Source organism: Besnoitia besnoiti, chromosome II (genome assembly GCF_002563875.1).
Source record: "Besnoitia besnoiti strain Bb-Ger1 chromosome II, whole genome shotgun sequence".
Taxonomy (NCBI): Eukaryota; Apicomplexa; class Conoidasida; order Eucoccidiorida; family Sarcocystidae; genus Besnoitia; species Besnoitia besnoiti.
The window spans coordinates 4,584,393-4,598,564 of NC_042357.1; the positions used below are offsets into that span (position 1 = coordinate 4,584,393).

Consider the following 14,172-nt stretch of genomic DNA (forward strand, 5'->3'; position numbering starts at 1 on the left):
CGGGCGTTTGCCAAGAACCGTGGAATAAAAAAGAGAACACGAGTCGGAAGTCGAGAAAAAACAGCCACGTCCTGCCCCAATCCCAGAGTAAGCGTATGCCAGCTGCCGCTGAAAAGAAACCGTGGGGGGCGAACAAGAAAAAAGGATCATCAAGGAGCTTCAGAAGTTCTTTGCAGTCTTTCTCGTTCGCGATGCACACCGTCTCACGCGAGAAAAGAAGCGTTCCTCGAAGAAGCTGCAGCGCACCATCTACGCAGTTTTTCGTGTTTGCACTCTCGACTATAGGCCGTCTCTGAAACCAGAACGGCAGTCATCTGCTGCGCCTCGTGAACGTTCGAGCGTCGTCAAACCCGTCTTTCCCCTTTTTTTGAACAACCTAAGTTGGAAACACGTTGGCGATCCTGAGCAAGCGCTCCCGGTCGGCACTATCGCGAAACGATGAAAGTCAACGCCAAGCCTCTGCGCAAGGAGGCACTGCGGCTCTGGAAGTAGTCTAGATTGAGGGAGAGTTACTCCGGGGGGGGGAGGGGGGGGGCTTCTGCCTCCAGGAGCGGACTGAACTCCCTTCGGAACATTCAGTTATTTACACAAAAGCGGTGTCACCAGTAGTAGACACAGAGAGGTACCATACGTCTGCGAAAACCGTCATGGGAAAAGCGCGGTCTATGCTCAAAGATCATGACCAAAAAATGCGTTGAGGGTCCCCCACCCGGCGCCAGTGGCCTGCTAACAGACTCACAAGGCATGCAAACTGCATTTCTCTCTCAATGAAGGTGAGAGAAGACCTCTCTCACTCTGGAAAAGCGCACTAAGCCATCGCGGATTGGAATGTGAGAAGAACACGTGGCTCGCTCTCGAGATGCCGCCCATCCCTCCCTCACAGGAGACATTTGGACGATAATCAGGTGGCTGAGCAGATCGCTCTCCTCTCTCGACACAGACAGAGAGGTCAGCGCACGCCCGTCCATGTTTTCCACGATCCGTCGCTCATCTTTTTCGAAACGCTTCTCTCATGCAGGATGTGGAGACTGCGAGGGTTGGTTCGACGTGCCGCAAGAAGCGCAAACAGAAAGCGCCCTGATACAGTGGCTTCAATTCACTACAGAAGAGATAGAAAGCACACAGGAACAAACTCTAGAGAGCGCTTCGAGGAAAGAAAGCGCTCTCATCACTTGCATGGTCGTGCGAGCTCATCCAGAGTGCGAGGCGCTAAGAGTCGCCACGGCCGCCACCACAGCCGCGACGGAGACTGAGAGCCTCTCCGCTATCGGTAGTGGTTTCTTTTCCGCACTAGGAAGCGAGGACAAGGAAGCTCGAACGGAAAGGGCAAGCAGAACAATAACGCAAAGACCGGGCAAACAGTCGGCGCAAAAGTGTCTTCTGTGTCTAGACAGCTTCAGAAAACTTAGAAATAACAGGATGTTCCGCCAATTGAACCCACTACCTCTCGCAGCCGGAGGGACAATCATACCAGTACACTAAACAGCCGTGTCTGCGCCTATTTCTCAACTGGCGAGGCTCCCCGCGCCTGGCGCTCCACGTTGGATTCCTCCTCAGAGATCACAAGGCAGCCTTACGGTATGTTGCATCTCATAGGAGGGTCAAGTTCTACGGCGGGGCTCCACTCTGAGGAGAGAAGCACCGCGATTGTCATCCCCTCTGTCTTGGCATCAGCGCCTTCAGCTGATGAATCACGTCTGTGCTACCCTTCTGCGTGATTTTTTGTCGTACCGGACAGGCACAAACGAATCGAAATTCGAGGCGCCTCTCTCTCCTCCTCCGCTAGCGAGTGCGAAGCACTGCGACGGAAGACGCGAGGAACAGCTTTGACGGTGCTGTATGCAGTTCAGTCTTTTGATGCTACGGGAAAAACGGAGGCGGAAGGAGCGGCTCGGCGGCTAGCCATACGAGTCGCGTTGTGTCTCGACCAGGCACGCAGACAATTTCAGAGGCGACGACTCCAAAACTCGTACGGATGTTCCGCAGCCCTTGCCCGCTCGCCTAGCTCTTCGGCTCGACCCCGGAGACCCTCTTTGCCTCCTGGTATCTTCTTCCTACGCGCGGAACGCATGCACACATGCTCATATGTCTACGGAAAAAATGCGAAAGTGTATACATATACACTTGTGTATGTATGTGCTGTATACACGCCGCATGCGAAGCCTGCCGCCTGGATCTTCGTCGTGCAGGCTGACCGATGCCACGAAGGCATCTCCATCCTTTCCTTGGCGCGCTCCCGACTGACGCACGCAGAAAAACAAGGAGCCTACTGCGTGGCGGAGGCGGGCAAGGCCCCACTTGCTCCCACGGAAAACGTTTTTGCCTCGAGGAGCCAAGAAAGCCGCACGAAAGAAAACAGGATTCTGTGCAGTGGGCCGGATTCAGCTCGAAACGAAAAATGTGCTAGCTCGTCTGTTGGCGCATCCCACCCCGTTCTCAGTTCAACTCGCAAAAAGCAGATGGATAAAAAGAGGTTGTTTTTCTACCGTGTCGAAACCGCAGCTGCCGGCAAGGCACATGCACTGATTCGCCATCCACGAGAGATGTACCCTACACTTACGCCTGATATCATGACTGCTTGTCATTGCTTTTCGTCCTAAGTTGAGACAATTCCGCCCGCAGAGAAGGCTCGAGCCACGCAAGCAAAGAGACGACAACACGCACAGCGCTATCGACGACACTCAGCTGCTTTCCCCCCACACGCGCAGACTTGCCGCAAAATATAGATACGCAAACGTGCAAATCATTTGAGAAATACTCTGCTCTCAGATCCGCACGAAGGATGAAAAAAGAAGCACCCTGGCCATCGCGCACTCTCTCCTTCTGCAGGGGCCGTCCTTCCTCTTTCTCGCCTTGCTTGCCCCGTCACTTGGCGCTCTCCCTCTCGTGAAAACGCTTTACGTCGCGGAAACCCGTCTCTTCTCCTCCGCCTCCACCGATTTCTCCTCTCTCGCGCGCCGCGGACTCTCTCCGCGCCCCTCTTGCGGCGCTTCCTCTGGACCGCCTCTGCAAATCCGCTGTCGCTCCCCAGTCGCGTTCGAATCCTTCTAAGCCGCCGGCTGCGGAGGATGCTGGGCAGCCTCGGACTCGCCTCCCTGCGGCGGCGCAGCGTCCGATTGCTCGCCTCCAGCCTTCTCCTCGCCCGCGCTCATGTCAACGTCCTGTTGAGAGCCCGCGGGCTCTTGGGGCGGAGCTGCAGAGAGACGCAAAAGAGAAGCCGCGAAAGAAGGATAAGGCATATTCGTGTACATGGGCTCATCGAGCTCAGTCAAAACGCTACAGATGCACGCGTCATCCACGACGGTGGATGCACGCGCGTAAGGCTCTACATGAAAACATAAAAAGAAAGATCATGTGCAGGCCCCTCTCTGCACATCCACACGCAGGTGAAAACTATGAATAATGTGCGCCATGACGGGTCCTGGAGACGCACCCGGCTTCGGCTTCGGGGTCGCGAAGACTTTGTGGGAGAAGCGCATTAGGGCATCTCTCTTCTTGTGCATTTCCTTCACCGTGAGGATGGGGTCGAGATACAGCGCCATGCCGTTCTGCTTAGCCATCTGCGAGCAGGAAAATTAAAAAAAAAAAAGAAACCCTTCCGGAGAAAGTTTAGGGTTTAGGCCGCCGGCACACACCTGCCGGCGATCCGAAGAAATCCCGTTTTCTCGCTGCGGAGGTGAAAGGCGCTGAGACACGACAGAAAGCGGGTGAAAAGAGACAGAAGACCAGACCGAGGAGGCGAGATGGACAGCGACGCAGAAGAACGCCTTTAAAAAAGCGAGCGACGGAGTAGACCCACCAGACACAGACGACAACGAAATGAGAGCAGGAAATTGAAATGACGTCTTACCATCTCAGAGAGCCAGGCCTCGGTTTCGTCCGCCATCTCCATGACTTTCCTCTTCTCCTCAGTGGGAATGTGCGCGTAAGCCTCGTCGTGGCTCTGGGCCGCCAAGCGGCTCTCCTGAAAAAGAAAGCCCGCACTCACATGGGGTGCATGTATATTAGTATATGTGTTTGTATATTGTATATATGCATGTATATATGTAAACGCATAGGTATATCCTTAATTACACTTTTAGCTGTCTTAAGCAGTCCAATGGGGTGGTGGTGTACTGCAGTCATAAAGAACTTGGTTGTCTGTATCTCATAACCGGAGTCATCTTCATGTAAGTATATTTGTATAGATATATATGTACATAATTACATATATATGTATGTCCATGTGTGTGCGCACGCTTCGCGGCGTTACGGACAGCGCTCATAGTCAGGCCCTACGGCGACGGTGGGAATTTCGCGGAGAACTGCCGCCGCCACGCCGCACCTGTAGGGACCGCGAGAGCTCCGTTTTTTCCTTACCGAGACGGCGGTGTGGAGGAGCTGCTCGGCCTCTTTGCGTTGATTGAATTCCTCGAACCTCCGCGTGACTCTGTCGCCCATTTCGTGGAGTTCTTCGAGTTTGGTGACGACGGCGCTCTTCGCGACGCTCTTGGTGTCGCAGAAGACGTCATCCAGCCAGGTCTGCGTGGCCTCGAGCTGCGCCTGGATGCGGTCGCGTTCGTCTGCGGCCGCGAACTCTCGCAGCCTGTCGTCGATGTCGTCGCGGAGCGTGTAGAGGTAGCTCTCGAGTTCGTTCAGCTTATCCATCTTGTCGCGTGTCATGCGGTCTTCGTTGTCCATGTTGAGCTCGTCCTCGCGGAAGTCACGCAGCTGCAAAGTCGTCGGGCGACTGGGGGCCTCCTGAACTTGGTAAGGCACGTCGATCTTCACCGTCCGCACCACTCGCCGGACCTCGGTCTGCCGCATTTTCTCCGCCTCCGCAGCCGCCGCGCCCTCCGCGCCCGCCGGCGAAGACGCAGACGTAGCTGCGTCCTTCTGCACCACCTCCTCCTCCTCGCGCTTCTGCTTCACGCACACGCGCGCGAAACGCAGCAACCCGCAGTAGTTCAGATGCACGAAAATCTGAATCTCCTGGGGCTCCGCCGCAGGCGTCAGCGACACGTGGCAAGCGTCTGAACACAAACACACCACACAAGCAACCGGGCGTCCATCCGGCTGCACACTGCCTCCCGCAGAGGCCACCCCCCCTCCCCCTCCCCTCCATCTCACTTGAAGCCCGAGGCGCGAGGCAAAAACCGCGACGCTCGCGGAGCGCGGCGCTTCGGCGTCGCCTTCTCGGAGAGACGAGCCTGCGACGGCCTATCCATGGAAGTTCACCCGCGACCGGCGCGCCTGTGCGCCCTCCAGACGCAGAAGTCGCCGCAGCGCCTCACGCGGTTGGCCCCGAGAGCCCGTCTCGACAGGAGTCTTCCCCCTTGGCCGCCAGCAGCGCCCGTCCGACATTTTTTTCTTCTTACCGAGCTGCGCCGCGGGGGAGCCTGCAGGCAGGTCAGCGTACTGCGCCTTGAGCGTGAAGGGACCGTTGCGGAGGAAGGTGATTTTCCGAATCGTGTTAGTGTCGCTGCCGGCGGGGATCAAGATACACGGCTCGCCGCTCGGCGCCTGGCCTTGGATCGTCTCCACGCCGCCGGCGACTTCGGCGGAGTCCTGCAGCGGATGCCCCGACGACGACAGCGGCTGGACTGCGACGGGCTGCTCACCCTCCGCCCACGTGAGGCAGATCGGGTGCAGCGTGCGCTCGCCGAAGCCGTATTCCTTGACCTTGAAGCTCGAAGAAGCCATCGCCGCCTGCATTGCAGCGCACGCCAAGCAACCCCAACCGAGTGCAAACGAACTCGACATTCACGCCGCATACAAGCCTCGCGGCGGCGCGGAGGAGACATAGAGGTCGCCCCCGCCGCGCGCAAGAGGCTAGCGTCCAGCTTCAGATACCAGCGCTCCGTGGCGCATACAAGACAGCAATAAATATAAATATATATAAATGTGTGTATGTGTATGAGAGTAGAGACTGGAGAGGAACGATCGCGGCCACGCGATCCCTTATGCGGGTCTGCTGGGCTCTGGCGCGCACCCGACTTGCGGAGGTGAACTCAAGTCGATAGAAATACAAGAAATATTCACATGCACGTGAAGGAGAGAGTTTTCATTTGCGTGCGAGAAGGGTCGCTCTCTACCTGGAGCGCGCAGCCCCTCGCGACAGTTTCGTCCGCAGCGAGCGTGCGAGAGAGCTCCAAGCCGTATGTGTTCGTGATGCAGCGCTGAACCCAGGGAATGCGGGTGCCGCCGCCGACGATCTCGACGCTCATGAGGTCTTCCTTCTTCAGGCCTGAACGCACAAAGGCGGGCAACGACTCAGTAAAAGCGTGAGCGGACGACGGAGTCGTCGGGAAGACGCAGGGAGTCGAAGCACCACAAAGCCTCCAACAGAAACGATGTGCCGGCGGTTCCTCGGGTGAAGCGCCTGAATGACATCTCGTCATCCGAGGCCGCGAGTCATCCACGACATCCGTGGGCCTCCAGCAGCTTTCCCCATGCGACACTCAACACAAACACCATAAGTAGACCTTTCCATATACGCATGAATATGTATATATACACATGTGTAGTTATGGTTCACGAGATCTGTCTAAGCATGCATTCGATACACATCTGTATATATTTCATATGGATGCGACATCAGCATGCCTGTCCCCCCCCCCCCCTCTCAGTTGCTCTCTTCAGAGTTCTGCGCCTCGCTGTCTCGCGGTGACGCGCGCGCCGTTGTGTCTGAACGGCTTTGTTGCGCTGAGTGGCGACTTCTTGGCTCTACGGCGCCGCTCACCGCTTTTGTCCAGCGCAGCCTGGAGCAGCGCCTCGAGGCGGGGAACAAGTCTCTGGGCGCAGAGTTCCTCAAAGGCGTCGCGGGTCAGCAGACCCGAGCAGTCTTCGTCCTCCATCAAGCACTCGACGTGGAAGGAGGTCTCTGAGTTCGCGGAGAGGATCTTTTTCGCCTTGTTGGCCTGGTCTTCGAGCCTGAGGAAAAAGTGAGCGTCGCCGATTCGCCGGGCTCGCCTCAACGGGGGGGAGGAGAGGGGCCGCTTCTTTCGCGAGGCAGTCGTCCCTCGACGCGCACTCGTCTCGCATGTGCAGATAGACGCATCCGCTGCCGCGCCTCTCTGGCTGCGCACGGCGCATCGGCACACTCCCCATGTACGAAGGCATACGCAAAAAGCCTCAGACGCACGCACATGTGTCGCACGAGTGACTGTCCGGCTTACTTCAGGCGTGCCTTGAGGCTGGCGAGCGGATTCAATTTGGTTTTGTTCTCGAAGGCCGTCGCGAAGTGGCGCACGATCTCGTAGTCCATGTCGCGGCCGCCGAGCTCGGGATCCGAGACTTCGGCGAGGATCCGCATGCGGTCTGCCCAGAAGGCCGCGATACATGCGGAAGCGCAGGAGTGCCCGACTCCGACGAACGCGACGATGTGCGGGCGATCCGCAGCAAAGTGCTGGCGGCGATACATGCCGTAGTCCAGGCAGGCTGCGCAGAAAAAAAAAACCACGTCAAGAAGCGTCGCGACCAGCCAAACAACTCACAGGGCCGGAGACCGCGCATGCAGAGACACAGAAGCACACGTAGAGACAGAGAGAGGGCTTAGACACAGAGAGACAGATAGGCCGACGGACGCAGCGAGATGCCCGGTTGCGATAAGTTCGTTGATACAGCGACCAACATAAAAAGATACATAAGGAAGACTAAACTGGAGGTCGCCAAACGGAAATAGATATAAATTACATATAGAGAGAGGACGGAAGCTCCCCTAAGGAGAAACGCGACTCATGGAGACTTGGCAAGCTGGCGGAACGGGCCTTTAGACAGATGGTTTGGGCGCCATTAGACAGAGGGCTTGGGCGCCAGGCGGTCGCGCCCTGTCTGCTGTGTTGTTTGCTGACTCGCAGCCATGTCAGAGATGACTCTGAGGCACTTCAGGCCCGCGATCTGCGCAGCGTCGAGGAGCGCCGAGCGGTTCGCGTCGCGGAACCACGGCGGGCAGGCGATGACGACTTCGCTGACTGCCTTTTGCAGGCTCGACTCCGCCACCTGTCGCAGTTTGGTCAAGAAGGCCGCCGCCACGCGCTCGGCAGAGATCTCCATCTCCTGGCCGCGATAGTGTACCTGCGAAGGCACACCCCAGGCGCGCGAGACACACACCGCGAAGACGCGCATGCAGTCGCGAAACCGAAGACCCGCAAAACCGTCAACGGCGAGAGCGACCTCCAGCCTCTCCTCTCGCGCGAGGCACTGGCAACGCGCGGGCTCGACAGACACGGAAGACGGCAAAATCGAAAAAAGGCGACAGCAGAGAAAATGGCAAGATGCGAGAGGAAACCGGAGCCAGAACCACCCACTGGGTCCTCGCCCAGAGGCAAAGGTGCATCCGCTTCCAAGAACACGTATATTACGTATCTATGCAGACATGTATACCTATAGATATGGATATATACAGAGAGACATAGATATTGATAATGATACGCACGCATAGGTATGGGCATTGGGGGAGCGGTGTGCGAGGTGAACCACGCGGACTGCGACAAGCAGTCAACGGCGCAGCAGACGGATGAGCTCAACGCACCCGGTAGCCCATGATGTTGTTGGGCGGGAGAGGCGTCATGTTTTGCAGAGAGAGGTCGAATTCCTTCTTCAGATGCGAGCTGGAGGGATCGTAGATCTCGCCCAAGACGTTTCTGAAGTACCGGCAAGTGTTTTTTGCATTGCTCTTCATCTGCAGAGGCACACAGGAAGCGACAAAATCGCAAACTCAGCGTCGGTACATCCCGCCCCCGGTGGGCTCGGAGACGGGCGCCTCCGCATTGAAGCGCTGACGAGCGGAGGCGCGCGTGCAGGGTCTACCCCCCCCCCCCCCCTGAGCTTGAAAGGAGCTGAAAGGAGACCAAAAAGCGTCGCGAGGCGGAGAACGACAAACGCACAGAAGGTGAGAGCGAAAAAGTCGTCACACGCAGAATAGCTGCTCCTGAGGAGCTGAAGTCCGGAGAAGAAAGATAGCAGCGTCGCGCCGCCGTCGTGTTGGTGGGGGGGAGGGGGGGGGGAGGGAGAGTAGACGACAGTACGCACAGAGAGAAGACCGCGGCCAGAAGGGAAAAAATGCAGGGAGCGCGGAGAAAACGATGAGAGAGCCGCGCCTAGATCCGCTTCAGAGGGCAAAGCGAAAGGCAAAACTACTCGACAGAGAGGAGCATTGAGGCATCCACGAGCTGCTTTGAAAAGGGTTGGAGGACGGAGCATAATCGAGAGAGTAAAGAGAAAAATAGAGTCGCCTCGAAGACGACCGTCGAATCACGATACACGCCTTTTCTTGCGGAGAGCACAACGGAAAAAGAACGACTTCATCTCACACAAAAAGCACAGCTGTGGACACCGAACACAGTATCGGTACGAGAATCCATTCAGAGTCCCCGACACAAGTAGACTTGCGCCTCGATACAGCACGTGGTATACAGGTGCATACAGAGGCATCTGAATTTGGTCTGCGTCCAGGGGAGATGAATCCGTCAGCAGGCAGCTCATGCATGCATAGAGGCATGCACGACTTTCGTGACCTGCGAGTTACCTGCGCGAGGGCGTGGTCGCCGAGAAGTCTCTGGTCGTCTGTGAAGCCCACGAGAGAGGGCGTGACGCGATCTGAGAGCTCTGTCGTCACGACAGAGACAGTTCCTCGCTGGATGGTCGCCATAACGCTGTTAAGGCTCCCAAGGTCTATGCCGATGACCGCCATTTTTGCGGAAAGAAAGAAAACCGAGGGAGAGGGACAGAAGGGCCACTACCGAGACAGGGCAACGCGAAGCGCGGGCAGAGAGCGAGCTGGTAAATCGCTGCTGCAGGCGCAAAGGACGGCTCAGCCGAGAGAGGCTACAACGAGCGAAGACGCACTGAAAAAGGTGCTTCGGGCAGGGTCAAGCTCGCGTGTGTGGATGTATAAAAAGGTTGCAGGAGGGTGCTGAGAAAGGGCGAAAAGAAAAGGCGACGCGTAGAGTCGCACCAGAGGATCGAAAGAGAACCAAGAAAAAGAAACTCAACAGCAGAGACACCGCGAAAGCTCAGATGGGAAGGGATGTCTGCATTCAATCGATCCTCGCAGTAGTAGGGGGGAAACCAGCTCCGCCAGGCACAACCGACACGAGCAGAGGAGAAAAGACAAGCAGAATGACACAGGCAGTGCGAAACAAATAAAGAGAGAGAAAAATGAGGAGAAGAAGTGTGTCCTTCCTCAAGTGAAAGGAGAACGTGCAGCCGGGAAAGTGTGCAGCAGAAAGGTGTGAGGCAAAGAAGGGACTAGATCTGCCCCCGCAACAAAAGAAGAGGGAAACGGCGAAGCGGAGAAAAAATGGGAGCGCTGTTGAAGAGGGGGGAATGCGAAAAGAATCTTCTCTACCAAGACGGAAAAACAACATTACTGCCCGTTTTTCGCCTTTTTCCTCGTCTCTGCTGTTTGTCCTCAGGCAGTATATGCGTCCCCTCGGCCGAAGAGCTTTTATATGCGGGGTGCGCAAAGATGCTCCTCTTTGGCGTACGCAGCGCAGGAGCAAGTGCTACAGACACAAGGCACAAACGTGGAGACGATACAGAGCCCAATAAGCCAAGTCTTCGGCCAGAAACAGTTGAGCACTCCCTTTATTCATCAGTGCACTTTATCGGGGAAGTAGGTAGAGATCGGTAAGCACCGTGTGTTTTCCGCCAGGATTCGCGCACTCGGGATGGCCCTGCCGCCTGCCCGCGCTCAAACCCCGTCTCTGCCGAGTATACCCGCTTGCCACGCCTTGCTCCAGCGCAGACCTGATTTGTTTAAGTAGTTCAAGTACCGCAAAGACAGCCAGTAGCTGAGGATCCGGCAGGCCCTGATGCGACGTGAGCCCTTGAAGCGAGACGAGAGGACAAGTTTCGACTCCGCGCAGGGGAGATGAGAACGTCATTCAGCCGTATGTACAGCATACCTTGGTGGCGCTGTTGGGAAAAGACCCGTCTGTGTGCCTTGAACTAAGAGAGTCCTATCCAGTTGGAGCTCAGAAAACCAGAAGGAGAGACTGGTCGCGTGCTGAGCACGGGTGGCCACGTCCACAGCGGAGGCCAGCCGCCCGTCGGATCGGGGCACTCAACTACGCAACAACCACAGCCGCCAATACTAGCTGAAACCGGGACAGCCTCCTTCTCTGTGACGGATATTGCGTGGCCGTAGCCACGCTCTCGGTAGCGTGCGAGTAACTTTTCGTGGCGGTGTTTCCGATAGTCCACGAGGCAGATTCCATTCGTTCCTCGTTGTAGGCGCTCCAAGCTTCAGGATTCCAGGGCACAGTAGCGCAATGCATATCGCATTCGCACACGCACGGTTTTCCTCATTATGCGTAGTCCAAATTGCATCACGTACGAAGCTCAGAGGGGGGGGCATGGGATGCACCCCGATGGCAAGGTGTCCGCAGTCGCATAGAACACGGTAGTTGTGTGGGTTTTTCTGGCGGGAAAGGTGTATAGAAGAACTAGATGAGACGAACTCTCAATGCCAGTGCCTACAGAAAAATAGCACCTGCGACCACCTTCACTAATTCCGTCAGCGATGTCATCTGTAGTTGCACCATAGGTGCCGTACAAAATGTGAAGCTTATTCCAGCGAGATTAGGGAGAGAACGGCTTTACAAGATTGTCCGCGCCGTAAGCATATGGCACTGTGATGTCGCTGTGATTCTATGGAACGTATGAGACTCCTCACATCTTTATGGTGCTGTATAGAGATAAGCATTATCCTTGGACGTGGTTACGGATTGGGAGACGTTACCGAGCCCTCAGTCGGAAGCTACGTTGTCACAAGCTTTTGGTCGACTGCATACCACTAGCGCTAACGACGTTCAGTCTTATCGCCCCAGTTCCAATAGAATTACTTTTTGAGTTTATCTGAAGCGGTCAATAATTGTTCAGTCAGTAACGTCTACACAGTGCGTGCGCACGTTGGTTGAGACCAACTTACCCCATCCACTAACGGAACTTTAGGGTTTAGGGTGTCCATTCGGCAAGAAACTTGCAGTAGCGTAATCGAGTTCGTTTTAGATACAGGCTCTTGTGAGAAAAAGTGGTTGCCGGACGATCACCGGCGCTTGAGCGAGCCCGTCTGTGTCCACGTCTCGTTGTGTTCAAACAAGGCGGCAGGCCCGGCTACATGACCAGCGGAACAAACTGACAAACTCCACGTTCAGGGGAGGTTACACTGCTAGAACTCGGAGATATCCCGTGGATACACGCTCCTGAATGAGGCAACAGCTGTGTGAGGCATCTGCCCACGGTAGAGTGGAGCTGTACGGCAGCGCCATGAGACGAGAGGTTCCTGTTCCATTCCCTTGGGCATCGTGCATCCTGAGTGAATACTGCAAGGCTCGATTTGTATGGTAGTGCACGAATCCATAATAAGTCCAATCAAGCACACGGGAAACGCCCTCAAAAGCCGCAAGCCAATACCTCAGCTCTCCGAGGGAGCAGAGAGAAGAAATTGTACCACCGGATCAGTTTGCATACATTGGTACCGCTACGGAGTGGTGAACTCGACACGGGATCACTACGTGCCGCCGCAGAACCAAGTAGTACTCCTGTTTGCAGCTGTTGGCTTTCATCAGAACGGCTGCTCCGTTACATAACAAGGTACACGCTCTGGCGAGTCCACTTTCGTTATGTCCCCTTTTTTCTTGCGCAGTTCCAGGTGGCGAACTTCCCTCAAGCCCGGCGGGCAACTTCGGACATTCGTTACGTGTTCTGGGAGGTGGAATCGAGGAGCGGGGGGGGGGGGGGGCATTCGGGGAACCGCGAAACACGAAATGTCTGCAGCAGGCTCCCACCTCTGTCAGTTGTCGACGGGTTGGGCTCAAGGGAATATATGTAGTCTGTTCCCTGGAATACCTCCACAGGGCAAACCACAAGCTCTCCAGAAGCAGACTTGGAATGACAGCATTATGGTATCGTCTTTTGCAGCATGTGTACTCGCGCCATCCCGGTTTAAACACAAAACAAGAATCATGAGCACAGCGTCAAACAACTGACGAACTGAAAACAGAGTCGCATTGCTCTGCGCTAGTCAATTTCTCCGTTGAGTCACCTCGGGTTTTGAACGTTGGCACAAACCGGCAGGGCACCTCGTGCGTGCTCGCACCCCGACACCTTTCCTGTTTACGTTGTCCCGGATAAAAAACGGAACCATCTGCATCGCGCGACCGCAGGTCCGGTTGTCGCTGGTCTTTAGCTCCCCGAGCTGCTTGCCAGCGTCTGTTTTGTGTAAGCGTCATGCAAGCGGCACTCTGTTCCGAGCCGCGGAGAGGGTTAAGTCCAGTCCTGTCTGAACTATTTACACGCGCTGCTGTGACTGGATGAGACCGATGCAGCGTTCAACGACCTTGACAAACGTCGCGTTTTGGCAATGGCCAAAACGCGACGTTTTGTCAGCTGCTGGATGCGGCCCCGCGTTCAAACGCGAATAACTACACCGAGTCGCGAGACTTCAGAGTTATAGGGGCGTCTGGGCAACTTCTCTGGTCTGTGCAAAGGCGTGGAGACAGCGACGATCACTGGAGAAGGAGGAGATGAGAAATCTGGTTCTTACGTTCTAACAGGAGGACCAACTGGTGCGGCATCCTTCTGTGGATTCGTCTGTTCTCAGCTGTGCTCCGCGGTGGAGGATTATTCCGCACAGGAAACCGCGACTCTTCCGGAAAATAAGCAGAGTGCGGAAGACGGACAGGATTTTCTTCTATCGGCGCTGCGGCAAACAGAAAAGTGTAATAGGACATATCTGTAAGCAAACTGCTATCCACATCAATGCCTCTGTCCGTCTTTCCACCACAGAAGAGGTGTACCCTGTGGTTAAATGCGTCCACTACGCAACGTCTAGGTGTTGCTTCTTCCCAAACTTTGGGCACTGCCTGCCGCGCATCTGGAACTAGGAATTGCATCGTATGGATACAGCACCATCGCTGGACTCCGAACTGTGACAACAGCAATCGTCTCGCCGTCCTCCTCGCTTCTTACCGCGCGTTTCGGTCGTCGGTTGTCGGGCATCGGGTCGTCCCGTCCCCACTGCCGTCGAGCCGCTTTGTTTCGAGCTCGTGGCTGCTTAGTCAGCTGTCAGGCTTCGGGTTGCGAGAAGACAACGCCCGAGCGAGGCGTTTCTGGTCAGCTGAAGAGCTGCGCGAAGCGCCGCCGCTCGCGGGAGAGCGCGCCCGGTCCTCCGCCTCCACGCTTTCG

General features: G+C 56.1%; 1 protein-coding gene across 1 annotated transcript; it reads right to left on the minus strand.

Moving 5' to 3' along the window:
* Positions 1-3,047: 3,047 nt before the first annotated feature.
* Positions 3,048-9,673, minus strand: BESB_039990 (DnaK family protein; the record flags this gene model as incomplete). Its single annotated transcript, XM_029362585.1, has 11 exons — positions 3,048-3,193; positions 3,434-3,560; positions 3,851-3,964; positions 4,360-5,012; positions 5,358-5,688; positions 6,075-6,226; positions 6,722-6,912; positions 7,158-7,419; positions 7,833-8,055; positions 8,513-8,662; positions 9,509-9,673. 11 exons carry the CDS (start codon positions 9,671-9,673, stop codon positions 3,048-3,050), a joined length of 2,514 nt encoding a protein of 837 aa, XP_029221550.1.
* Between the last annotated feature and the right edge of the window lie 4,499 nt (positions 9,674-14,172).